The 27808-nt window shown below is 42.5% G+C and overlaps 1 protein-coding gene across 1 annotated transcript in view; it reads right to left on the reverse strand.

Moving 5' to 3' along the window:
* RBL1 (RB transcriptional corepressor like 1) overlaps positions 1-27808 on the reverse strand; it is a 2331004-nt gene that overhangs the window by 853866 nt on the left and 1449330 nt on the right. The window contains exon 15 of the mRNA XM_044089002.1: positions 17866-18120. Within this exon, the coding sequence (XP_043944937.1) occupies positions 17866-18120 (255 nt within the window). The remainder of the gene's footprint in view (positions 1-17865; positions 18121-27808) is intronic.

Consider the following 27808-nt stretch of genomic DNA (forward strand, 5'->3'; position numbering starts at 1 on the left):
AGGGGCTGAGGTGAGACCGAATAACAGTGGCCTGAATTGGTAGTGACTGGCTCACGGATGGAAACGGACAAATCTCCTGGATTGCTTCTGGTCACTGATGTGATAGTAGGTGTCCAGGAGATCGATAGAGCACATCCAGTCATCCTTCCTCAACAGAGGTAGAATGGACTGCACCATGACCATCAGGAACTTTGTCTGTTTAATGTACCAGATTAGGTTGCTGAGATCAATACTGGTCTGAGGTCTCCTGTCTTTTTTGGAAATGAAAAGAACCTGGAATAGATTACAGATCCTAACTGGCTGGGGACGGGGTGGGCTGGATGACTCTTTTGTATAGCAAATTTGATACTTCTGTTGCTGCAGATTACAAATGATCGGGTGGTGTATCAGGAATCTTCAATCCTTTCTTTGGGGAAGCCAAAAAGGGTATGGTATAGCATCTGGTGATTTACTTAGTACCCATGAATTGGAAGTTATGGCTTACTAGGCTAAAGGGTGTAAGAATACACATCTCCTGACTGCCTCCAGAATGCAGTAGTTAGGCAACCGTTCAAAATGTTTCTCAGTGAAAGGTACATGAAAACTCTGTTTTTTCGGTCTTAACATCCTGCTTGCTCCTGGTAAGAGTTTCTGTTACTTTAGGACCAAACAAAGTGGAACTGTCATAGGAGCCATTGATAAAAGAGGCCTTGAAGCTTTCAGCGAAATCGCATAGCCACATCCAGGCATGGCATCACATGGTAATACCTGTACAGGCTACCTTTGATGTACTATTAGCTGAAACAGACTTGGAAAGCTCCTTGATCAAATCTCTTTGGAAATGTGTAAGGTGTGCTAGTAGTTCAGTGTTCGAAGTGCAAAGGTCGCTAATGCATAGGTCCATTTCCCTAGTCTGTTCAACGACTATGACTCCCTGTCAGGGAGATGGACAAAGGAATTTTCTTCAGATAGTTCCCTCTTTGTGGTTGCTGCTGTCATCAAGTTATCTATACGGGAACGCTTTGACCAATGCTCCCTATCTTTTGAGGCAACCAAAATTTTGTTTGGCTTTTCTGTGATAGACTCTGCCACATCAGGTTCGTTCCAAGACTTATACGCAATGATAGCTATACCTAGGACACTGATTGGCTAGCTTCAAGGAACACGTACTCATCAGGAGGAGTTTCTGTGGGTCATCCCGCTTTATCAGTTCCAGAATATCCCCAAAGGAGACGTCTGGAGGGTGGTGGTGGGAGTGGTTGGGGATCCTTCTCCATCATCTAAGTCCGTGTCTTCAGTGACGGACTCAGGACAGGAGTCTAGATGTTTCTGTCTCCATGTTCTTTTCTGGGGAGTGTGTCTCGGGGGAGATGCCTCTGAGCCAGATAGGGAGCTTGAATGATGAGCTGTTTCACAGCTGACTGGATCTGTCTGTCTGTCCCTGTTGACCTGAATGAGAGGAAAGAGGCACAGGATCCACTGAAAGTCAGGATAGATCCAAGCTCGGTGGACACATCAGTCTCTTTGGTTCAACTAAAGCCCACTCCACAGCCTCGAACGCCAGAGCAGGTACAGGAATTTACTCCAACTTGGAGCTCCAATCCTGACAAACTGACTCTGCGACTCTCCTTGACCCGGAAGCACCAGTACTGAGAGAAAACAGGAAGACGTCAAATTCAAAGTCTCCAGGGCTATTGGATATAGATTTCTGGAAAGAGAGATGGTGTCAGAAAAGGTCAGGACGGTGTCAAAGGGCTCGTTCCTGACCCTCTATTAAGGGATGGGGCTGGGAGGATTCCCAGCTGAATCTGTGCTGTCAGGAATATCCTCATCATATAGTCAGCATCCATCTCAGTTAGACTTCTGGTGGATCAACCAGACCTCGAAGAAGCTACAGACACTGATCTCGATGGCAGCTTTTGCTGAAGTATAGATGAATGAAGTCTAGGGCTGACTGGCCCTGGAGAAAAGGTACGTTTCAGGAAGGAAGTTCAGCTCTGAGCTGCAGTTGGATCCAACTGCCCTGACAACTTAAGTGCTGAAGAGTGCCTGGATCCGGCACCTTTTCTTTGATTTTTCTACTCTCTCGTCTTGCTTCTTCTCAACTTGCTAGTCTCTGTTTCTCTTTAGCTCTTTCTCTTTTTCTTTTCCTTTGGATTTTACTCTCTCTTATTCTCCCACTTTTTATCCAAAGGAGAGGTGGAAGGTACCTTAGCTTCAGAAGACATTTTGGACCCTGTCTGAGGGGGAAGTAAGCCATTGAGAATAACTTCCCTATTCTGTCTTGAAGTGCTCTGGTATCAAAGGCAGCACAGATACTGCAACTATAGTACAGTTTTGTACCTACCATAACTGTAGATGTTCGAGTGTTCACACTGCTGCAGTCATTACACTTGGGTTATCCTGCCGTCAGGCAGTCCCGCAGTCGGCCAGAGTTCCAAAGTCTTGGTCCGGCGTCGGTTGCTGTCGCTTCTTCCCTGACGTCAGTGCACCAGGGGTATATAAGATGCATCCAAAGCCATTTTCTTCAGTTTTTCTTGCCCCAGATGTCAGGTGCCCCCAATAGGTAGGCAATACATATTGCTACTAAAAAATATACATATAAAATAAAAACAATACCTTCAGTTACAAGCAAATACACCACAAAGGTTGTATATGATAGAAAGGTACAGAGAAGTCCAGCTAGTTCAGAGGGGATGGAGGGAGGGTAACCTGGACTGCAGCAGTGTGAACACTTGAACATCTACATTTATGGTAATTACAAAACTGTACTATGTTCATCGTGTTACACTGCTGCAGTCATTACACTTGGGTAGAATCCCAAAGCTAACGTTGGGTGGCTGGTCTATAAAGAATTAGGATTGGCTATGAGGCCCTGCAGAACTGCAACGGCAAATCCTGCTCTGGATTTAGAGTAAAGAGGCAGGTGGTAATGCTTGGTAAAGGTGTGCACTGAACTGCAAGTTGCAGCCTCCAAAATTTCCTTGATAGGTACTCCTCTGAGAAAGGCTGTTGAAGTGGCTGTTGCCCTGGTGGAATGTGGCCTAATTGTATTTGGGACTGATTTTCCATGCTGTGTGTAGCAGTAATGAATACAGTGTCCTATCCATTTGGATATAGTCTGCTTTGAGATAGCCTTGCCCTGTGATCCTGCAGCATATGCTACAAACAGTTGCTCAGTTTTCCTGAAAGCTTTTGTTTTGTCCAAGTAGAAGCGTAGCTGCCTGTGTATGTCCAAAGAACGCAGAAGTTTCTCCCCTTTATTCTGGGGGTTCGGATAAAAAGTTGGCAAATGGATGGTTTGGTTAAGAGCCACACTAGATATCACCTTTGGCATAAAGGTAGGGTTTGTCCTTAAAGAAACCCTGTTCTGATGAAAAATTATAAAAGGTTCCACTGCCATTAATGCCTGTAGCTCTGAGACTCTTCGTGCTGAAGTTACTGCCAGGAGCAGAGTTGTTTTCCATGATAAATATTTTAGATCGGATGTATTGGCTGGCTCAAAAGGTGGTAGGGTCAGTTTTTCCAAAACTAAATTGAGGTCCCAAGTTGGTGTTGGTGCTCTCCAGGGCGGTCTTATGTTTTTAGCCCCTCTGAGGTACTGCTTTAGCAAGGGATGAGAGAATAAAGGAGGATCCATGTTGTAATGTGCTGAAATGGCAGAGGCGTGGATCTTAATTGATGAGAAGGATAGGCCTCTGTCCAGCATGTCAGTTAAGTATTGTAAAATCTGAGGAATGTTTGGAACAAGAGGGTCAAGGCTTTGAGCCTGGTTCCAGGTGCAGAATCTCTTCCATTTTTCTGAGTAAGCTTTCCTGCTGCTCGAACTCCTGGCCTCCAAAATGACATCCATAACAGCTTTAGAGAGAGGTGCTGCCTGTTTGACTAATGTATCTGCCATGCAGCCAAGTTTAGGGTTTTGAGCTGACCGTGCAGGATCTGATTGTTTTGTTGAGTCAGAAGGTGTGGAATTTGAGGCAAAATCCATGGTGGGCCTTGAGCCAAGTTCCTTAAGATGGGGTACCAGTGCTGGCGTGGCCAGTCTGGAGCAATCAGGATAATCTGTGTTTTTTCTTGTCTGGCTTTTAGGAGTACCTTTGAAAGGAGAGGCAGTGGAGGGAAAGCATAAACTTTTAGGTTTTTCCAGCTGAACAAAAGAGCATCCACTTTTCATGCTTGTTTGTGATAAGTCCTTGTGCAGAATTTTTGTAGTTGGCAATTCAGTGGGGAAGCAAAAAGATCTATGTCTGGGCATCCCCATTTTTGCGTTACCATGCTGAAGATTTGTGGATTCAATTTCCATTTGTGAGGGTCCATGATATTTCTGCTCAGATCATCTGCCAGAGTATTTTTCTTTCCTGGCAGGAATTGTGCTTGCAGGTGAACTTGATACGTTAGACCTGTGTTCCACAAGGTCATGGCTTGCCTGCATAGGGGATAAGAATGAGTGCCCCCTTGCTTGTTTATGTACCACATTACTGTGGTGTTGTCTGTCTTTAGTAATAATTGTCCTGGATGCAGAAGGTCCTTGAAAGCTGTTAGGGCATTTTGAACAGCCAACATCTCTTTTTGATTGATGTGAAGATGCATCTGGTCTGTGGTCCACTTGCCCTGAATGCATTTTCCTGCCATGTGTGCTCCCCAGGCGTAATCCAAAGCATCTGTTGTTAGAGTTTGCCTGGCTGTGGGTTGGGTAAAAGGCTGACCCTTGTTTAGGTGACATGCCTGTGCCCACCATCGAAACTCCTGTTGTAGGCAGGGAATCATTGGTATTACTGCTTCTAAACTGTGAGAGTGTTGAGACCAAACACTTTTTAGGTACCATTGTAATTTCCTGATATGCAGTCTAGCATATGGTATTAGTAGCATGCAGGATGCCATGAATCCCAGGGCCTGCAGAATTTTTCTTGCAGGGAGATGGGACTTTTTTGCCAGTAAGTGAAAATATTGAGTTAGTTGAACTTGTTTGTCTGGCGTGAGGTAAGCCATCTGGGCCGTTGTATTTAAGCTGGCACCCAGGAATATAATCTGTTGCGACAGTACTAGTTTTTACTTCTTTCGTTTACTGTGTACCCTAGAGAAATTAGCAACCTTTTTACAAACGCCAGATGCTGTAGAAGAATGCCCTTTGTCTCTGCCTGAATGAGGCAGTCATCCAGGTATGGATATATTTGAATTCCTTTTTGTCTGCAAACTGCAATTACTGGTTCCAGGCACTTTGTGAAGACTCTGGGCGCAGTAGATAAGCCAAAGGGCAGTGCAGAGAATTGATAGTGCATTGTACCAGCTTTGAATCTGAGGTATCTTCTGCAATTTTGTCTGATAGGGACATGCAGGTATGCCTCTTTGAGGTCCAGAGTAACAAGCCAAGCCTTCTTGCCCAGCATGGGTAGAAGCTGCTGTAATGTCAACATTTTGAATTTTGGAATATCCAGGTAAGTATTCAGAATTGAAAGGTCTAGTATGGGCCTCCAGGCCTTGTCCTTTCTGGGGACCAGGAAGAGTCTTGAGTAAAATCCCTGTCCTTGTTCCTGTTGTGGTACTTTTTGAATAGCTCTCATGTCCATGAGGGCTGAAATTTGTTTTTGTGCCTCTGCCCATTGATCTTGTGGCAGGTCTGGCATTCCTTTTAGCCTTGGTAAAGTATGAAAGTGGAACCTGTAACCTTGAGACACAATATTCAGAACCCATTTGTCTTGGGTGATTGTTTGCCGGTTTTGAGAAATAAGTGCTAGTTTTCCCCCTAAGGGGGCTTCCAAAAGGGAAGTGCTTGGCGTACGAAGGGGAAAGTCATTGTGACTGTCTCCTGTAAGGTTGAGACTTGTCCTCACCACCTTTTGGGATTGAGGTGCCCCACTGTAGTTGTCTGTTTGAGCCTTGGGGTTGAGATCTGCCTCTCTGTGGCCTGTCTGACACTGGAAAGGACCAATTCTTTGTTGGCCAATTTCTGCTAAACCGAGGTGGCTGTACCTGTAAGAAATCCTTGACTGTTTGCATAGATTTAGCTTTATCCTCCATTTTCTTTAACACCTCTTCTGCCTTAACACCAAACAAGGTATCATGCTGTAAAGGAGCATCCAATAATTTTGCCTTAACATGATCAGGTAAACTCTGTTCTTTTAACCAAGCATGTCTTCGAATCACAGAACCTGTAACTGCGGCTCTACAAGAGGCCTCTAAACAATCAAAACCACATTGCAGAGTATGTTTTCCCACCTGTTCAACTGCATGCAATAAATCCTGCATTTCTTTACAATCAGGAGCTTCTGAGCTTGCAAGCATTTTCTGTTTTAACTGAGCCATTAAATATTGTTTGTGCTTAAGCATGTGAAACTGGCAATTTAAAGCTCTTACTGCTAAAGTTGCAGAAGTGTATACTTTCTTCCCCCATCTATCCAAAGCTCTGGAATCTCTGTCAGAGGGTACTGGATTTTTTGCAATGGAAACCTTAACCCATTTTGGACCCTGTGAAATAGTTTCTGGATCAGCAGAAGGGTTTTTGTAAAGAAACTTGTGAGAGTCAGGGACTCTATAATACCTATCTGGCTTGGCTGGAGCAGGGGGAAAAAAATCAGGAGATAAGCTGGATTCAGAGAACACATCATCCACAATGTCTAGCACAGGTGGAATAGCCAGCGGCCTGTGCTGAGGCAATAAAAGGAAATCCCTGAGCCTTTTCTTGGATTCTGAGTAATCCTGACTTTCCCAATGGAAATGCTCCCTCATGGTATGCAAAGTTTCCCCAAAAGAAAAATCTTCAGGAGGAGAGGCTGAAGGGATAGATTCTTTAGCATCAGAGTCCTCATAGGGGGGGTAGAGAATATCGCTGGTCTGAAGAGGAATCAGAGGAAATGGAAACCTGATCAGAGGAATCATAGTCTGTATCCTGCCTAGGCCTTTTTTCAGGAGGGGGATGGGAACCCCTGATTAGAGTAATGAGGCCTTTGGCCATTTTAAGCATCTGTTTCTTAGGCATGGAGGACTGTCCAGGAGAATGCTGTACTTGTTTCTTTGTCTTTAATGGTACCTTTGTCTTGGCTGTTGTTTTAATGGTAAGTTGTGAAGGTCTGAAAACACCCTCAGAAGCCGATGCCTGCTCAGCGGCTCTGGACCCATCTGAGGGATTAGTTTCCGTAGGCCCAATACCATGAGTTTCCAGAGGCCTAGTTGTCTCCACGTGTGAGTCGGAAGCGGCCTGTGGCTCTGAGGTAGTGGTTGTCAGGGGCTGAGAAAGCGCCTCACTGAGAACCGGCGACTGGCCTAGAAGAGGTTTCGTTGTCGGTTTTGGACCTCGGATGCCTGTCTTTATCCTTGTCTTTGCGTTTTTTCGGTATTGAGGTCGTCAGCTGATCCGACGGCATAGTATAATTGAACCTTCGGCCAAAGTAGTGCAAAGCAAAATCAAAACGTCTTTTTATAGTGCGTTTGTTAAATCTAGCACAAAACCGACAACTAGTGACGTCGTGATCAGGGCCTAGGCATGGAATATAGTAAGAGTGGAAGTCCTTATGAGGTATTTGCTTCCCACAAGAAATACAATTATTAACTTTTTCTGACATTGGTCTGAGGCAAGAAAAAAGGTTCCCCAACGGGGTACTTAGCTTTATGGATGACTTCGGATCTGAAATTAGACTTCGAAAATCTCAGGAGTCGGCTGGCCGGCACTTGCGAACTGCTTCTGCTTCGGGCACCGCGCGGCAAGAAAGACTGAAGAAAATGGAGTTGGATGCATCTTATATACCCCTGGCGCACTGACGTCAGGGAAGAAGCGACAGCAACCGACGCCGGACCAAGACTTTGGAACTCTGGCCGACTGCAGGACCGCCTGATGGCAGGATAACCCAAGTGTAATGACTGCAGTAGTGTAACACGATGAACATCCTGTAAATAAGGAGGGACCTAGACAAAAACACACAGAGAATGGGGGTCTTGGGGGGTATCTTGTGTCCACAAGCTGAATATGTTTTGAAAACTTTTCAGACATCAGAACAAACATATTACACTCAGAAAATTTGCAATAGCAAACTTCACTCTGAATAGTACAGAACTAGGAAAAAATTATGCATGGATTCCCCTTCCCTCTGGGTTAGGAGGTTTGAAATCTGAGGAAGATTCCATGGAGGCAGAGGGGACAGGCTGTGCAGAAAGGGGTACCAGTGCTGTCGGGGCCAGTCTGGAGTTATAAGAATGGTCCTTGGTTTTTCCTCACTTATTTTGAGAAGTACCCTGGGGGTGAGAGGTAGGGGAGGAAAGGCACAGACGGAGAGGTTGACCCAGGGCATACACTTTCCAAGCCATGTAGTGATGCTCCCTGGTGCAGAATTTGCTGAGCTGATGGTTGGTGTGGGAGGCAAAGAGGTCGACCTTCGGGGTTCCCCATTTCTGAGTTATTAGGATGAAGGTACTTCTGTTGTGCTGCCACTCATGTGGGTCCAAAGGGTTTCTGCTTAATTGGTCTGCCAGGGAGTTTAGAGAGCCTGGTAGGCATTGTCCTAACAGGTGTAGTTGCATGGAAGAGGCTGTGAGCCAAAGGGTCATGGACAGCCTGTATAGAGGGTAGGAGTGAGTCCCTCCTTGCTTGTTGATGTACCACATCACAGTGGTGTTGTCTGTTTTGATCAGGAGAACCCATGGAGAGAGAAGGGGTTTGAAAGTTATCAAGGCATGCTGCACAGCCATCATCTCTTTTTTGATTGATGTGCAGGGGGATTTGCTGTGGGCTCCATTGGCCCTGTATGCACCTGCCATCCAGGTGTGCACCCCAAGCGTAACCTGATGCGTATGTGGTAAGGGTCTGGGCGGTGGGTTGTGGGGAGAAGGGCAGTCCCATGTTGTGGGAGCATGCTGTTGCCCACCAAAGAAATTCCTTTCTGAGGTAAGGAATTATAGGTAGAAGAGTTTCCAGGTCTTGCGAGAGTTGACACCAAAGGCTCTTTAGGTACCATTGAAGTTTCCTCATATGCAGTCTGGCATATGGAATGAGGAGTATGCAAGATGCCACATGAACACCAGAGCTTTCAGGATTTTTCTTGCAGAAAGCTGGGGCTTAGTGGCCAGTTGAGAGAAGTAGGCTGACAGGAAAATTTGTTTCTCTGGTGTAAGGTATGCCATCTGGGATGCTGTGTCCAGAGTTGCTCCCAGGAAGATTATCCTTTGGGTGGGCACCTGTTTTGATTTCTTTTTGTTGACTGTGTACCCTAGGGAGATTAGTAGGCTCTTTACAAAGGCCAGGTGCTTGAGCAGCTTTTCCTGGCTGTCTGCCTGAATAAGGCAGTCGTCTAAGTAGGGGTAAATTTGAATATTTCTTTGTCTGCAAAAGGCAATGGCCGGAGCCAGGCATTTTGTGAAAACTCTGGGAGCAGTAGATAGGCCAAAGGGAAGCACAGAGAACTGAAAGTGTTGAGATTCTGCTCTGAAGTGAAGATATTTTCTGCATGATTCCCTGATAGGAATGTGGAGGTAGGCCTCTTTTAGATCCAGAGTGGCTAGACAAGCGTCCTTGGAGAGCATGGGTAGCAGCTGCTGGAGAGTGAGCATTTTGAATTTTGGGATCACCGGGAAGGTGTTTAGAATGGACAGATCGAGGATGGGGCACCAGGTGCCCTCTTTTCTGGGCACCAGAAAAAGTCTGGAGTAGAAGCCTTGGCCTATCTGTTCTGCAGGAATGTGCTCTACTGCCCTCAAAGAGAACAGGGAATGGATTTGCTTTTGAGCCTCTGCCCACTGATTTGGTGGTAGATCTAGGAACCCTTTTGGGGTTGGAAGGGTGTGGAAGGGGAATTTGTATCATTGAGACACAATGGTCCGAACCCATTGGTCCTTGGTAATAGTGGCCCAGGTGCTTGAGTGAAAGGAGTTTTCCTCTTAGGGGTAAGTGAAGGTGGGCAGAGGGGAGGTCAGGAGGAGGTGAGTCATTGTGAGTTCTTACCATAAGGGGGTGGCTTAGAACTCTCTGGTTTTGAAGTGGAGGTAGTCCACTGCTTAGATCTCTGCATTCCCTGGGGTTGCTGTCTGGGGGGGGGGGGTCTGTTTCCATGAGGCCTAGGCTGGGCCTGTTTACTCGAAGCAGGAAAGGACCAGTGCTTGGAGGGAAAATGCCTGCCGAACCTAGGGGGCTGGACCTGTACGAAATCTTTAACTGTTTGCATAGATTTTGCTTTTTCTTCCATCTTTTTTAAGACCTTTTCTGCCTTAGTACCAAATAAGTTATCTTTGTGCAAGGTGGCATCCAACAACTTAGACTTGACATGGTCTGACAGGGGTTGTTCCTTATGCCATGCATGTCTTCTAATGATAGCTCCAGTGACTGCTGCCCTGCAAGCAGCTTCTAGGGCGTCAAAACCACAGTGCAAAATGTGTTTAGTTACTTGACTTGCAGAATGCATTAAGTCTTGTAAATCTTTAGATTCTGCCCGTGCAGGAAAAGACGACATTTTTTGTTTAAGGAGTTAAAAGGTATGTTGCTGATATTTAAGCATATGGAACTGACAATTTAGTGCCCTGATAGCAAGAGTAGCAGAGATGTACACTTTTTACCCCATCTGTCCAATGCTTGGGAATCCCTGTCTGAGGGGGTAGGATTCTTAGCAGCGGTTGCCTTAATCCCTTTTGTCCCTTGAGAAATGACTTCAGGGCCAGCTGTTGGATTTTTACAAAGATATTTCTGTGTGTCAGGGACTCTGTAGTACCTGTCTGGTTTTCTGGCAGTAGGAGGTAGGGCATTGGTAGGGTAGTGATTCACCCTGGGGATCACTTCAGTCGCCCTGCTAGACAGGGGTCCAGGGAAGTAAATAGTGTGGGAAGAAATAGCCAGGGAATTGTTATGGCTAGGCTTGTATAGGCCCTATGGCTGATAGCCTAGTACCAACCTATGAACCTATAAGGAGTCAAGCTGGATTCAAGGAAAACATCATCCACCACATCCAGGACTTGGGGGATAGCCAAGGGTATGTGTTGCGGAAGATCTAGGAATTCCCTGAGTCTCTTTTTAAACTGAGGGTAGCCCTGACTCTCCCACTGGAAATGCTCCCTTAAAGTATGCAGGGTTTTCCCAAAGGAAAAATCCTCTGGGGGAGAGACTGAAGGAATGGATTTCTCTGCATCAGAATACTCATAAGTGGGGAGGGGTTGCATGCCTTCATAGTCAGATGCATCAGATTCATCTGACTCTTGTTCAGGCAAAACTACTAGGGACAGATCTCTTTTCCTTTTTGAGGGGGTATCTTGGCTTCCCCTGATCAGCATGACAAGGTCTTCCGCCATTTTAAGCATTTGAGACTGAGGCAAGGTAGCAGGCGCCTGAGAGTGGGTAGTCGGTTTCTTGGGTGTGGTTCGAACCCTGGGCCTAAGGAACTCAGTTGTTTTTGAAAGAACAGAAGTGCTCAGTGGCTCCAGACCCATCCAAGGTACAGATGACCGCAGGATCCTTAGACAAAGAAGAGTTTTGTGGCATAACGGATTCCGAAAAGGTCTCGGTAGCGGCCTGCGAATCAACTGAAGCGGGTATCGGGGCTACGAAAGCACCTCACTGAGTACCGGAGGACTGACGACTAGCTTAACGGAAGCATCATCGGTAGGTTTGGACCTGTGTGGTCTGTCTCTGTCTTTATATTTACATTTTTTTCCCAGAAGATCTGCTGTCGAATGGCTTACCGAAGCCATATCGGAATTCGAGGACTGTAAACAAAAATATCTGGCTACAATAAGGGCCTGACGACGGACAGTTCTGGCATTAAGCAAAGCACAGAAGCGACAACGGGGGACGTCGTGGTCTGGGCCTAGACAAGTGATGCAGAAAGAGTGGAAGTCTCAGTGTGGTATTTGCTTTCCACAGGGGAGACAGTTATTAACTTTTTCTGACATTGGTTAGTGCAAGGAAAAAGGATCCCCAACAGAGTACTTAGCTTTAGAAGACTTCAACTTCAATTCGGAAATGAAAACTCAGGTAGCGGCCTATTGGCACTCATGTGAACTGCTTCTGGCTCCATGGCAAGAAAGACTGATGTAATGGCATTGGCTGCCTTACTTTATACCACTGATGACCTGACGTCAGTCCTCAAGCGACAGCAACCGATGCAGAAAGCCTAAGTCTCTGGTATTCGGGCTGGCCGAGGGCTACACTGGCAGGGATAACCCAAATGTGATGACTGTAACAGTGAAACACTAAGAACATCTAGTGTGCATACCACTACAGGTAAAGGGGAGCAGCTGGTAGCCTGTAAATACTGCATTTGAAAAAAACAAGTAATCTCTGTGGCATCCCCGAACTTTTAAAACAACTCACTAAACAAGTATAGTGGGTCCACAAACAAAACAGTGTAAGAAACTTTTCTGTGTGTGGAAAATTTTCAGTCCATATATCTCTAGTTAATTACTGTATATTCATCATATCAGACAACAGCAGTAGAAGTAGCGAACTTAAACTCGTCTTAAGTAAAAATAAATAAATAATAAAAATATACAATTGTACAGAATTACTAAGTATTCCAAAGTAATCCAAGCAAGGCAGGTAGTCTGTTTCCAGTCAAAAATCCTTTATTAAGTACACAAACAAGCGATCCAAGTAAAACAAAAATAGATTAATAGTTTCCTCACAAGCTTTCTAAATATATATATATATTTTTTATCAGGCAAGGAAGTGGTTTATTGTGCTGTAAAACAAAGTGTTATTGGTACACATGTTAAATTCACATCCCTTCCCCCATCAGTGTGACATTCGAGCTGGTCCTGCCCTACGTAGTAATAGCTGTCATAATAATATAACCCTTATATACTTTAAATAAAATTTAAAATTATGTGGTACCTCTTATTTAACCAGATTATTAAATAGATTGTTAAGTCTCTGATTTTATCCAAGACAATATACTACATGGCTGGAAATATATCAACCTTAGTCCATTTGGCAATCAAAAAATATATAAATATACACGTATACACTTTGCATGTAAAAAAATCAATTGTAAAAATCATATTCTATTTTTATAACATATTGTTAACAAAGATCGCTTTCGTCCTTCTAGACTTCTTCAGGTCTGTGTACAAGAACCCTAAAAACGATCTGTAAAAATATTATTGTAAAATTAGTTAGTACCGGTATTACACATCATTTTGAATAAAGTGGAAAAGAGAGAACCAGAAAAAGAAAAAATAATATGAAAAAATATATGATGATGGAAACAAAATATACACTTAAATTACAACTGATGTAAAATGGTATTTAAAACCAACTGATAGAATAAAATAAAATAAAATTAGTCATGTAAACAATGTGGCAATTTTCTAAGTTCCAGCATACTTTTAATTGAACAGTAGTAGTTTAGTCCAGGCTTCCTAAAAGAGTTCAGCTTTAATTGCCACGAGTTCATGTTTCTCCAGAATATTCGGGATGTCTCCTTCAAGATCACCCATTTCTATGTGATCCAGGATCTGGAACTTAAAACCTGTGTGTCTTTTATGAAGAGAAAGGTGTTTGGCTAGTGCATTATTTTTACATCCAGAGCGGATTTCTGACAGATGACAGTCTTGCCCACATAGAATGCATCACATTCATTGCACTGTGCCCTGTAAATTACTTTTGCAGTGTTACAGTCACCTCCTGCACTGGTCTTAATTATGTACAATTAGTTTCACATCTTTTAGTGTTTCTCTCATATGGTCTAGGTTTAAATTCAACAAAACTTCTAATGTTCCTGGCCTTCCTATAAACAAAGGATGGGGCTTCACCTAAGATGTCAACTTGAGGGTACAGTTTCATGGCAAAAGTAATGACACTGAAAATAAGCCTATTGATGAAACTATAAAAAGGCCTAGCAGCTACTGTCCACCACTACATCAAACATTAGCTGCTTTAGAAATGAAATGTGATATGGATATCGGGAAACTCCTTAAAATAACCCTAAGAAAAAACTTTATAACTTAACACAGGGAGAAAGAAAAGCATTGCTTGAGCTAGGCAATGATAAATCCAGGTGTGTAATGAAGGCAGACAAGGGAGGAGGTATACTTCTGACTGATACCACTAGCTACAACCAAAGGATAGAGAACATGCTGGAGGATAACAGATTTTATGAGTTATTTACCATGGATGACATAAAAAGAGCATATGATTTATGGAACACTAATCTCACCACATTATGGGAAGAAAAACTTACTGCTGAAAATCTTTACAATTACTTATGGAGCCCATGCCCACGTTTACCTTACTTTTTTGGGAATACCACACCAACACAAGGATGGAGAAGACACACCTTATAGACCAGTGGTAGCAAGTGGAGGTTCCCTTACTGAAGCCACAGCCATTTACCTTATTTGCTGAAACCTTTAGCAGAAAAGAATAAGTCATACATAAGAGATTCAATGGATTTTTTGAGGAAAATAAAAAACATTACAGTGGAAGCTGACAGTATTTTATTAACTATTGATGTGGAATCCTTGTACACAGTGCTCCATCACAATTACTGTATAACAGCAGCTATGGAGTCTTTTAAGAAACATAATCAAGGTACATAGGCACAACTGCAAAAGTTAAACAAGCTCATTAATTTTGTACTGGACTTCAATTTCTTTACTTTCAATGGCAAACACTACAAACAAAAAACTGGTATAGTAATGGGGGCTGCCATGGCTCCCAGCATAGCTAACATAGCCCTGGGCAAGTGGGAGGAAAACTTTGTGTTAAACAACACAGACTACATGCAACATATCACATGCTATTTACATTTTATTTGACATCTTTGTTGTGTGGGAAGGTGACACCTTGCAGCTTGGATATTTTATTACTTACCTCAATCAAACAACCCCTTTCCTGAAGTTTACCTCTTCCCATAGCTATACTTCAACCACTTTCTTAGATATGCAGATTTCCAAGGACACCAACAATAACAGAATCACCACTGATCTATTCAGAAAACCAACAAGGGTTAACTTATTACTCCGCAGCAAAAGTCTACATCCTACAAAAACCAAGTATAATGTAGTGACGTCCCAGGGCTATAGATTAGCTAGAATTACCACAGAGATGGTACCATATTTGAGAAACCTGAACTTAGAGAATGATTGTCTAGTGAGAGGCTATGAAAGTCAGATGTTAAAAAAACATCTTGGAACCCATTATAGAACTGAAAAGGACTGAAGCACCTTCACTCAACCTCCCCAGTAAGAGAATGTTAAGAAATTCCACAGAGAATAACAAATGCAACAATAGTTGCATCCTGACATACACTTTGGATTATCACAGTATCAAAAATGTTACTGAAGAAAACTGGGACATTGTCACAGGAAACCCTTTTCTGATTAACATCTTAGGTGAAGTCCCATCCTTTGTTTATAGGAAGGCCAGAAACATTAGAAGTTTTGTTGAATTTAAACCTAGACCATATGAGAGAAACACTAAAAGATGTGAAACTAACTGTACATTTTGTATATTTATACAGCAAGGTGATCGTTTTATTGCCCTTATTTAAAGAAAATCATTAAGACCAGTGCAGGGGGTGACTGTAACACTACAAAAGTAATTTACAGGGCACAGTGCAATGAATGTGATGCATTCTATGTGGGCAAGACTGTAAATAAACTCAAGCATAGGATTTCATGTCATCTGTCAGAAATCCGCTTTGAATGTAAAAATAATGCACTAGCCAAATACTTTTCTCTTCATAAAAGACGCACAGGTTTTAAGTTCCAGATCCTGGATCGCAAAGACATGGGTGATTTTTGAAGGAGACATCCCGAATATGCTGGAGAAACAAACTCATGTGGCAATTAAAGCTGAACTCTTTTAGGAAGCCTGGACTAAACTACTGCTGTTCAATTAAAAGTGTACTGGAACTTAGAAAATTGCCACATTGTTTACATGACTAATTTTATTTTATTTTATTCTACCAGCTGGTTTTAATACCATTTTAAATCAGTTGTAATTTAAGTGTATATTTTGTTCCCATCATCATACATTTTTTCTTATTATTTTTTTCTTTTTCTGGTTCTCTTTTTTCCACTTTATTCAAAATGATGAGTAATAACAATACTAATTATACAATAATATTTTTAAAGATAGTTTTCAGGGTTCTTGTACACAGACCTGAAGAAGTCTAGAAGGATGACAGCGATCTTTGTAAGAATAGGTTAGGAAAATAGAATATAATTTTTACAATTGATTTTTTACATGCAAAGTGTATATGTACATATTTATATATATATGCAAGTAAAAAAGCACCTATTACACACCGGAAACCTTCGCAGAAAGAAATGAAAAGTACAAAAACAAAAACAAAAGTACTGCAAAGGTACGGCTCCAGGTTTACAAAAATACGTAAAAGAATCAACTGAATGCAGTTATCTCGAGCAGCTCAACTTTAATGAACACACAAGCGCTTTCACATATAGCTGTAAACCTGGAGCCGTACCTTTGCAGTACTTTTGGTTTTGTTTTTATATTTATATATATTTTTTTTCATTGGCAAATGGACTAAGGTTGATATATTTCCAGCCATGTAGTATATTTATATTGTCTTGGAAAAAATCACAGACTTAATAATCTGGTTAAATAAGAGGTACCACATCATTTAAAATTTTATTTAAAGTACACAAGGGTTATATTATTATGACAGCTACTAAGTAGGGCAGGACCAGCTCGAATGTCATACTGATGGGGGAAGGGATGTGGATTTAACATGTGTACCAATAACACTTTGTTTTACAGCACAATAAACCACTCCCTTGCCTGATAAAAAGTATACATATATTTAAAAAGCTTGTGAGGAAACTATTACTCTATTTTTGTTTTACTTGGATCGCTTGTCTGTGTACTTAAAGGATGTTCGACTGGAAACAGACTATCTGCCTTGCTTGGATTACTTTGGAATACTTCGTAATGCTGTGCAATTATATATTTTGTATTATTTATTTATTTTGACTTAAGACGAGTTTAAGTTCACTACTTCTGCTACTATTGTCCGAGTCTGATCTGATTCATATGCAGTGATTAACTAGAGATATATGGACTTAAAATCTTCCACACACACAGAAGTTTCTTACACTTTTTTTTTTTTTTAATATTGCAGTTGAAGACCTGACTGAAAGCCTGCAATTTCAGTCCTACTAGTTAATGAGGATATCTATCCTCATCCTAGATCTCATTTTATATGAACAATCAAGGCAGATTCTGTTCTGACATAAAACTCCAAAAAAAGATTTTCTGTAACAATTATAGCTTTATGTACTCCAGTGTGGAAAATCTCCCTGATGGCAATACATTTAGCACTTTTCAAAAATGGAGAGGACGGAATACATCAAGGTTTGCAAACAGCAAAATGTAATCCTTCTACTGCAAAAGTAGTCATTATTTAATCCTTTGTGCCACCTATTCCCACAGTACTCGAAGTATGGTATTGTTAGCACACCCCAAGAAAAGTAGTAGTGTGCAGTATGTTTACTTTCATATTTTAATCAATGACAATTAACATATAGATGCTTAATAAATAATAAGAAACAGACCAGTTTTTGTATGGCAGTCACAAAACTGACCTCATTCCCATATGCGTAATCTGGTATAAGACTCATTCCCCTGACAGAATATAAAATGGCCATGACTACCATATCAAAAAAACTTGCCCAACAAATCTTCCCATGTTTTTCAATGCTTCTGATTCCAAACAGTTGTGTAACAACTACAATTCTGTTAAAGATGTAATTTTCACACAAACTAAATGAAAAACGTGAGTACTGCACTGCTAAACATGCAAAGTTATGATTTCTCAAAGTATATCTACTTCATCCCATGTGCATACATATGCACTATGCTGACAGAAATAATCAAAAAAGTTTAAATGAATACCATTGACTTAATCTGCACAACTTTAATGTATTGACATTAATAAAATGTGCACTAACCATGTATGGGCAGAAAGGGTTTCTGTCCACCTTTTTCTGTACTAATTCCAAAGGTTACAGTGGCATTTCCTGGACTGACATGTTCTGCAGCTGAATTTGTACTCTGGATAATATGAATGTCTGTGCTCTGTATTAAGTGACTTTTCCTGGGGGATGCTGTGGGACTTTCATCACCAAACAAACGCCTCTTGGCACTTCCTGCTGCAGGGGAACTGTAGCGATCATGAACAGAGATTGGAGACAGTGGGAGAATGTCTAAAGCAGAGAAAAATAAAGGAAAAAAAATGAAAACTGCAAAGAGCAATTTTTCAACACATCAAAAGTCAAATAAATGTTTTACAGTGTATAAACAGCATAATTTTTCATCCATGTAGCACCGTGATACAGTAATCAGAGCATATCATCAATGCAATTAAACAGCAACATATGCCAACTGGCACCCGATAGATTATTTCCATAATCACATAAAACAGTTTGAATAAAACATGCCAATTCAAATCGCCTGAAGTACCTAAAAGTAAGAGTGTGCGTGTGAATGTATGTGTGTGTTTCTAAGGAAAATTCACAACAATGACAGACAATCAATGAAAGATAAAATACTACCAAAAAAGAACCATCCAGTAGTTTTGCTCAGAAGATTAAAGCTATGATCTGCTAATAACCTTTCTTGCCATAATCCTGGCTTTGATTTTTTTTTTTCATTTTTCACTTGCCAAAGTGTGTGATTTTGATTAATTTCTTAATCAGTAAAAGCTCCCACATGTTTTTTAATAACAAGCCATTTTCCCCTTGTGGGTTTACCTAGTTAAGAAATGAATAAAATATAAGCATTAGAAATTATTTAGTCGTGTAAAATTATCACAACAAATTACCGGTCCCTGGAGCTCCACAGACATGAGCTGAACTTTCAAGTGCTCGCCAATGATATGCAGAACTTAACTACTATTAGATGCGACTATGACACCATGTCCAAAACCTAAAAATTATCTATCAAAGTTCTTTAAAGCTGGGCAAACTCTATTAAAAAAAAAAAAAAAAAGGGACCTCCTGCATTCATTCCTAAGAAGTAGTTAGAAGTGATGAAACAGAATAACTGTGTCGAGATGATTCAGGGCCCCTAGGCCCAGAATGGTACAAGTGAACTTCTTTTACCCATCACCTTCGAAACCTGACTCACTACCTCCTAGTAAAGCAGAAAGGTTTTGGCATCTCTAGGGCCTCTGCCAGGCTGCATGGATCACAAAGGAATTTCCCCAGGGATGTTTTGACAGAATGTTGCTCTATTTTAGTGAGGGTTTATAAAAGGGAAATCGGACTTTTATGGTTTGGAATAAGTAGAATTTGGATGCTTCTAAGCCAGAAAAATAACATCCTTTATGACATCTGCACAGAGGAAATGCCCACTGGTCCTACTACTTGACCTTTTGGGGGGAAAAGGCAGAGGTTATACAGTACAGTCCATTAAAAAAAACAAGGCCCAAGAATCTCTAAAGTAGGAGGTCATGGGGTGCTATAAAAAAAAGAAATTTTGACTGCAATGCTCTTTCGATACCTTTCCCAAGGAGATAAAGAAGGGAAAGAAGACAGCCTCCTACTGCTAGGTCTGCGTACTTACTGCAAAGGAAGAAAAAGAAATGAGAGGCAGATACTGGGCAAAGAGTCCTCAACATGAGGGAAAGTGCAGAGTAGAGACAAAGGGGGTCATAAGACAGCCCTGAACCTTGCAAGGACATCTCAAACCATACATTGAACAGCACACACATGTCCACTAGTTGACCAGGTGGAAGAATCATCAGTGAAACCTGTATTGACTCAGGAGGAGGTAGAAGGAGTACACTGCATTAGCCCAAGCTGAACAATGCAGCCTTTGCTGAAGGAAACTAGTGTTCACTCCAAGATACCAGGCCTGCCATGATGCTGTAAAGGAAGCTTGAACAGGAGCTGGTCATAGCTGGAACTCTAGGATTTGTACCTCGACGGGTGGTTGCCAGTAACCCGCAAATACTGCCATTCTACAAGCAGTGAACTAGTCCTCCAACATATGCACCTTATTCAGGTGGTTGTACGAAAATACTGGTACATGTGATGCACTTTCACACTGTGTACTCTCCAGAGCAGTAAAAGCAATGGCAAGTAGGTTCCAGTGACCAGGAACACAAAGAAAATCTTTTTTTTTTTTTTTTTTTTTTTAATGGTCTCCTCAGATCTCATTGTTAGCAGCCCAGCCCCCAGTACCCAAAGTACATGTCTGGTCTACCAAACACTCTCCACCCCCCCCCCCCCCACCAGACTTATGCTGTTTTTGCTGGGGATGGTTGTTGATCCTAAGGGTATTCTGGGGACTTGACTCATCTGTGCTTCCATCCAAGTGAGAATTTTTTTTATGACCTACCCAATTCCCTTTCCCCACCCACCATGCTCATTCTTTTATTTCCAAGGGCAACATCCTTCTTTGGACCATGCGCCCCTTAGGAAGTGCATTAATGAGTGTCCTTCCACCTGGGAGTCCTTTCCCTGCCACTCCATCAGTTGTTCAATGCATGATAAAGTAGTTATGCTTTACCCCTCTATGTTATTGAACACTTGGAAAATCTTAATCCAAACTGTAAGGCCTGCAGAAAAAAATGGAAAGCAGTTAGGATAGGAAAATGTGATGCAACAACATGCACAAGCAGAAGACATACATGCTCTTTAGCAAGGCAGCTAGAAAATGCAAGAATTTTATGTAATGATTACAATCTCGGGAGACCAAATTCCATGAGTGACCCACAGCAGAGGGCTAAAGTAGTTTCCCAACAGCTTCAACAGCATTTCTTTCAAGTCCTTAGTCTTCTGAACATCTAAATAGCAAAGAAGAGCATTCATCAGCTAGTGAATCTGGGTCAGTCCACTGAAAGCTTTCTTGATCATGTTGCCTCAGAAAGGCTCTAAGAAGGCCAAACATATAAATCCTCTGTTTTTCCTTCCGGTAACTGCTGACAAAGAAATAATGAATGACAAATTCACTTACCCAGTTAACAAATGAACAAATTCGACAAAAAAAAATTCATATCTCCTGGATGAAGATGGGAGAAAACTCAAGAAATGCTGGATAAGATGTGAGAGTGGGTGGCACAATAAAGTACTGGCTAGTGTTGCTGTTTCTCAGATCCAGCATATGGAAATCAATTTTGGCCTTTTAAATTATTTCTGTGTAGAGTCTACATGTTCGCAGTATGCCCTCTCCACACGGCTTTTTGCCAGGTATTCTGCTTTTTTGCCTAAGGCATGCAGCTTAGAATGACTGGTAATTGCCCCAAGGCTTGTACTCGCATTTTTTACTATAATTTATTTACTTGTTAAAAAAGTTATGTACTTACAATAACGTTCCACCTGTGTTGTCTATTTTTCATTTTTCCTCAACTGATAGGTTCAAATACGACAGTCGGATCTGACTCGGATACTTCTACCAGATCTCTGGATCCAATGCTTGTATTTGTATTTTTTATTATCTTTTATTTACTTTTTAAAAAGTTATGTATTCACCATAACATTCCATCTGTGCTGTCTACTTTCATTTTTCCTCAGCTGATGGGTTCAGATCCAAGAGGTGGAGCTGACTCTGACGTTTTTACCAGATCTTTGGATCCAAAACTCTCAAGCTCCTCCCTTTACTCATAATGCCCTGCCCTGCTAACATACCTCAGACTGAGTTTGCTGCTCCTAGATATAAAGTGACCAAAACTTAAAGAAGTGAATAAAGATAAATTAAGAAAAGGAAGCTGGAGCTCAAACAAGGAACAAAAGTTCCCAACAGAACTCAAGTCTTTCCACAAGTAAGGGAATGGGGGCAGGTGGGCCGGAAGTAAAGGAAGAATGAAATGGTGACTACATAAGTTTTTTTACTGGATCATTCATTCCTCAACTGATGGGACAGAGTCCTCAAAGAAGGCTACTCCCAAGTACTGCGGAGCCAAAGGCAGCTTTATTTCTGGAAACCAAATCTACTTTATAATGAGCAATAAAAGTGTGAGCATTAGTCCAAGTTGTAGATGCACCAATGTCATCTATGGAATCCCTTGACCAAAAGGCTGAAGAGACCACCATAGACCTCGTGGAATGAACTCTGAGGCTTAGGCAAGGATAACCGTCTTTTACTACAGTCAAAGGAGATACAATCAGTTATCCATTTGGCCAGAGTAATCTTGGAAAAGTACAGTTTTGTACCTACCATAAATGTAGATGTTCGAGTGTAAACACTGCTGCAGTCATTACACTTGGGTTATCCTGCCGTCAGGCGGTTCCCCAGTCGGCCTGAGTTCCAAAGTCTTGGTCCGGCGTCGGTCGCTGTCGCCTCCTCCCTGACGTCAGTGCAACAGGGGTATATAAGAGGCAGCCAACGCCATTTTCTTCAGTTTTTCTTGCCCCAGATGTCAGGTGCCCCCAAATAGGTAGGCAATTCAAATTGCTAGTAAAGTATACATAAGAAAAGCAAACAACAATTTTCAGTTACCAGCACATACTCCCCATAGGTAGTAAGGGGTAGAAGACATAGGTACGTACCACCAAGTAAGAGGAGAAGGAGGGAGGGTAACCTGGACTGCAGCAGTGTATACACTCGAACATCTACATTTATGGTAGGTACAAAACTGTACTATGTTCATCGTGTTACACTGCTGCAGTCATTACACTTGTGTGGAATCCCAAAGCTGAGATAGGGTGGCTGGTTCTATAAGGCATTAGGGGTGGCTATAAGGCCCTGCAGCACAGCAGTGGCGAAGCCAGCTCTGGATATGGAGTATAAAGGCAAATGGTAATGCTTGGTGAAGGTATGCACAGAACTCCATGTTGCTGCTTCCAAAATATAATTGGTAGGTACTCCTCTGAGGTAGGCAGTTGAAGTGGCTGTTGCCCTGGTGGAGTGAGATCTAATGCTGCTAGGTACAGGTTTCCCATGGTGAGTATAGCAGAAACGTATACAATGTCCTATCCCTTTAGAAATAGTCTGTTTTGAAATGGCTTTTCCCTGTACTCCTGCAGCATATGCTACCAATAATTGCTCAGATTTTCTGAAAGCTTTGGTTTTGTCCAAGTAGAAGCGTAACTGCCTGTGAATGCCTAAAGAATGCAGTAGTCTTTCCCTTTATTCTGTGGTTTTGGATAAAAAGTTGGCAAGTGAATTGTTTGGTTTAGAGCCACACTTGATACCACCTTTGGCATAAACGTAGGGTTAGTTCTTAAAGACACCCTGTCCTGGTGGAAAATGAGGAAAGGTTCCACTGCCATTAGTGCCTGTAATTCTGAAACTCTTCGTGCTGATGTTATTGCCAGTAGCAGAGCAGTTTTCCAAGAGATATATTTTAATTCTGTTGTGTTAGCTGGCTCAAAAGGAGGTAAAGTTAATTTTTCTAAAACAAAGTTGCGGTCCCAAGTTGGAGTAGGTGCTCTATGGGGCGGTCTTATGTTTTTAGCCTCTCTGAGGTACTGTTTGAGCAAAGGATTAGAGAAAATCGGTGGATCTGTGTTGTAATGAGCAGAAATGGCAGATGTGTGGATCTTGATGGATGAAAAGGAGGCCCTTGTCCAGCATCTCAGTTAAATATTGTAGAATCTGAGGAATGTTTGGGACAAGAGGGTCAAGGCTGTGAGCCTGGTTCCAGGTACAGAATCTCTTCCATTTATCCGAATAGGCTTTCCTGGTACTAGGCCTTCTGGCCTCCAGAATGACATCCATAACAGCTTTGGAGAGAGGCACTGCTTGCTTGACTAAGGAATTTTCCATGCAGCTAGGTTTAAGGTCTTTAGCTGGCTGTGAAATATCTGATTGTTGTGCTGAGTCAGCAAATGAGGGATTTGAGGCAAAATCCAGGGTGGTTCTTGTGTTAAGTTCTTTAAGATTGGGTACCAGTGCTGGCGTGGCCAGTCTGGTGCAATCAGGATCATCTTTGGCTCTTCTTGCCTGGCTTTTATGAGTACCTTTGGAAGGAGAGGTAGAGGTGGGAAAGCGTATACTTGCAGGTTTTTCCAGCTGAATGAGAGGGCATCCGCTTTCCATGCTTGTGGATGGTAACTCCTTGTGCAGAATTTCTGTAGCTGGCAGTTCATTGGGGATGCGAACAGATCTATGTCCGGGCTCCACCATTTTTGTGTTATCATTCTGAATATTTGTGGATTCAATTCCCATTCGTGGGGATCCATGATGTTTCTGCTTAAGTCGTCTGCCAGTGTGTTTTTCTCTCCTGGCAGGAATTGTGCTTGCAGATGAACTTGGTAGTCTAGAGCTGAGTTCCACAAGGTCATGGCTTGTCTGCAGAGGGGGTAGGAGTGTGTGTCCCCTTGCTTGTTTATGTACCACATAACTGTGGTGTTGTCTGTCTTTAGTAATAGTTGTCCTGGATGCAACAGGTCCTTGAAAGCTATAAGGGCATTTTGTACAGCTAGCATCTCTTTTTGATTGATGTGAAGATGCCTTTGTTCTGCGGGCCACTTGCCCTGAATACATTTTCCTGCCATGTGTGCTCCCCAGGCTTAATCCGATGCATCTGTTGTCAGTGTTTGCCTGGTTGTGGGTTGAATAAAAGGCTGTCCCTTGTTGAGGTGACAAGCTTGAGCCCACCATCAAAACGTCTATTGAAGGCAAGGAATTAGTGGTATAACTGTTTCCAAACTTTGACAGTGTTGAGACCATACACTCTTTAGGTACCATTGTAGTCTCCTCATATGCAGTCTGGCATATGGAATTAGTAGTATGCAAGATACCATGTAACCCAAGGCCTGCAGAATTTTTCTTGCAGGGAGCTGAGTCTTTGTTACCATCAATTGAAAGTATTGAGTCAGTTGTTCTTGCTTGTCTGGCGTGAGATAAACCATCTGGGCCGTTGTGTTCAAGCTGGCACCCAGGAATATTATCTCTTGTGAGGGCACTAGTTTTGATTTCTTTTCATTTACTGTGTACCCCAGGCAACTTAATAACTTTTTTACGAACGCCAGATGCTTTAGAATAATGTCCTTGCTCTCTGCTTGAATCAGGCAGTCGTCCAGGTACGGATAAATTTGAATTCCTTTCTGTCTGCAAAGTGCAATTACTGGTGCCAGGCACTTTGTGAAGACCCTGGGCACAGTAGATAAGCCAAAGGGCAGTGCAGAGAATTGATAGTGCATTGAACCAGCTATGAATCTGAGGTATCTTCTGCAGTTTTGTCTGACAGGGACATGCAGGTATGCCTCCTTGAGGTCCAAGGTCACGAGCCAAGCTTTCTTGCCCAGCATGGGAAGAAGCTGCTGTAGTGTCAACATTTTGAATTTCGGAACATCCAGGTAAGTGTTTAGAGAAGAAAGATCCAGAATGGGCCTCCAGGCTTTTTCCTTTCTGGGAACCAGAAAGAGTCTTGAGTAAAATCCTTGTCCTTGCTCCTCTGGTGGTACCTTTTGAATAGCTCTCATGTCCATGAGTGCTGTAATTTGTTTTTGAGCCTCTGCCCATTGATTTGGTGGCAGATTTAGCATTCATTTTAACCTTGGCAGAGTGTGAAAACCTGTAACCTTGAGATACAATTTTGACAACATATTTTATCTTTGGTGATCCAATGCCAATTGTGAAAGAAAAGTGCCAGTTTTCCTCCTAAGGGGGCTGCCAAGAGAGAGCTGTTTGGCAGCTGTAGTGGGAAGTCATTGAGACTGCTTTTTGTATGGTTGGGGCCTGTCTTCCCCTTCTTTCTGGCTTGGTGCACCCCATTGTCGAGGCCTGTAAGGACCTTGTGGTTGACCTCTACCTCTTGGACGTCTGTATCTGCCCCTTTGAGGTCTATCTGTAACTGGAAAGGACCAATTCTTTGTTGGCCAATTTCTGCTAAATCGAGGTGGCTGAACCTGTAAGAAATCCTTCACCGTTTGCATAGATTTTGCCTTATCCTCCATCTTCTTTAATACCCCTTTCTGCCTTAACTCCAAATAACACATCCTGCTGCAAAGGTGCATCCAATAATTTTGCTTTAACATGATCTGGTAAGGTATGTTCTTTTAACCAAGCATGTCTTCTAATGACTGAGCCTGTAACTGCTGCTCTACAGGAGGCCTCTAAAGAATCAAAACCACATTGCAAAGTATGTTTTCCCACTTGTTCACCTGCATGCAATAAATCCTGCATTTCTTTAAAATTAGGAGGATCTGAATCTGGAAGCATTTTTTGTTTCAACTGAGACATCAAAAATTGCTGATATTTTAGCATGTGAAACTGGCAATTTAAGGCTCTCATTGCTAAAGTTGCAGACGTGTATACTTTCTTTCCCCATCTGTCTAATGCTCTGGAATCTCTGTCAGAGGGAACTGGGTTTTTTGCTGATGAGGCCTTAATCCCTTTGGGTCCCTGAGAAATAGTTTCAGGGTCAGCAACAGGACTTTTATACAGAAATTTGTATGAGTCAGGGACTCTGTAATATCTATCAGGTTTAACTGGGGCTGGAGGTAAGGAGTCAGGATTTAAGCTGGATTCAGTATACACATCATCCACAATATCTAACACTGGCGGAATAGCAAGGGGTCTGTGTTGAGGTAATAAAAGGAAGTCTCTGAGCCTTTTCTTGGATTCGGAGTAATCCTGGCCTTCCCAATGGAAATGCTCCCTCATGGTATGTAAGGTTTCCCCAAAGGAGTAGTCCTCAGGCGGAGAGGCTGATGGAATTGATTCCTCAGCATGAGAATCCTCATAAGGGGGTAAAGAATATCCTAGGTCTGAGGATGAATCTGAGGAAATGGACACCTGGTCGGAGGATTCATAGTCTGCATCCTGTCTGGGCCTTTTATCAGGTGGGGGGTGGGACCCCCTGATCAGGGTGATTATGCCTTCGGCCATTTTGAGCATTTGTTTCTTAGGCATGGAGGCCTGTCCTGGAGAATGCTGAATTTGTTTCTTTGTTTTTAAGGGAGGCTTAGACTTAGCAGAGGGTTTAATGCTTAACTGAGTAGGTCTGAAAACACCCTCTGAAGCTGTAGATTGCTCAGCTACTTCGGTTCCCTCTGAAGGGTTAGTTTCGGTAGGCTGAAAGACTTGTGCGTCCGAGGGCCCAGCCAGCTCCACGTGGGAGACGGAGGTGGCCTGTGGTTCTGCAGAAGTGGTTGTCAGGGGCTGCGAAGGCGCCTCGCTGAAAACCGGAGAACCGGCGACCGGCCTAGAAGAGGCCTCGTCGTCAGTTTTGGGCCTCGGATGACTGTCCTTGTCTTTGCGCTTTTTATGTATTCCGGTCGTCGGAAGTTCCGACGGCATGGTGTAATTGAATTTTCTGCCAAAATAATGTCTGGCAAAATCAAACCGACGTTTAATAGTGCGCTTGTTAAATGTAGCACAAAACCGACAACCAGTGACGTCTTGGTCTGGGCCTAGGCATGGGATACAAAAGGAATGGAAATCCTTATGAGGTATTTGCTTCCCAAAAGAAATACAGTTATTAACTTTTACTGACATCGGTCTGAGGCAAGAAAAAGTTTCCCCAACGGGGTACTTAGCTTTGTAGAAGACTTCAATTCTGGATTCGGAATGAAAATCTCAGGAGTCGGCCGACTGGCACTTGCGAACTGCTTTTGCTTTGGGCACCGCGCGGCAAGAAAGACTGAAGAAAATGGTGTTGGCTGCATCTTATATATCCCTGTCGCACTGATGTCAGGGAGGAAGCGACAGCAACCGACGCTGGACCAAGACTTTGGAACTCAGGCCGGCTGGGTAACCGCATGACAGCAGGATAACTCAAGTGTAATGACTGCAGCAATGTAAGACGATGAACATCTGTTTTTCCCAATTTGTTAGGAGAGAAGGAAATAAACAACTGGTCAGTCTTCCTGAAATCCTTGGTTCTATGGAAGTAAAAGTATAGCAGTCCATGCACATCTAAAAGATAGGGCATGTATTCTCCCCCTTACTTGAGAAGTTTGGAAAGAAAACTGGGGATTAACAACCTGGTTAATGTTGGAC

The sequence above is a fragment of the Protopterus annectens genome, chromosome 12.part0 (assembly GCF_019279795.1).
Source record: "Protopterus annectens isolate FY-2018-M chromosome 12.part0, PAN1.0, whole genome shotgun sequence".
Taxonomy (NCBI): Eukaryota; Metazoa; Chordata; order Ceratodontiformes; family Protopteridae; genus Protopterus; species Protopterus annectens.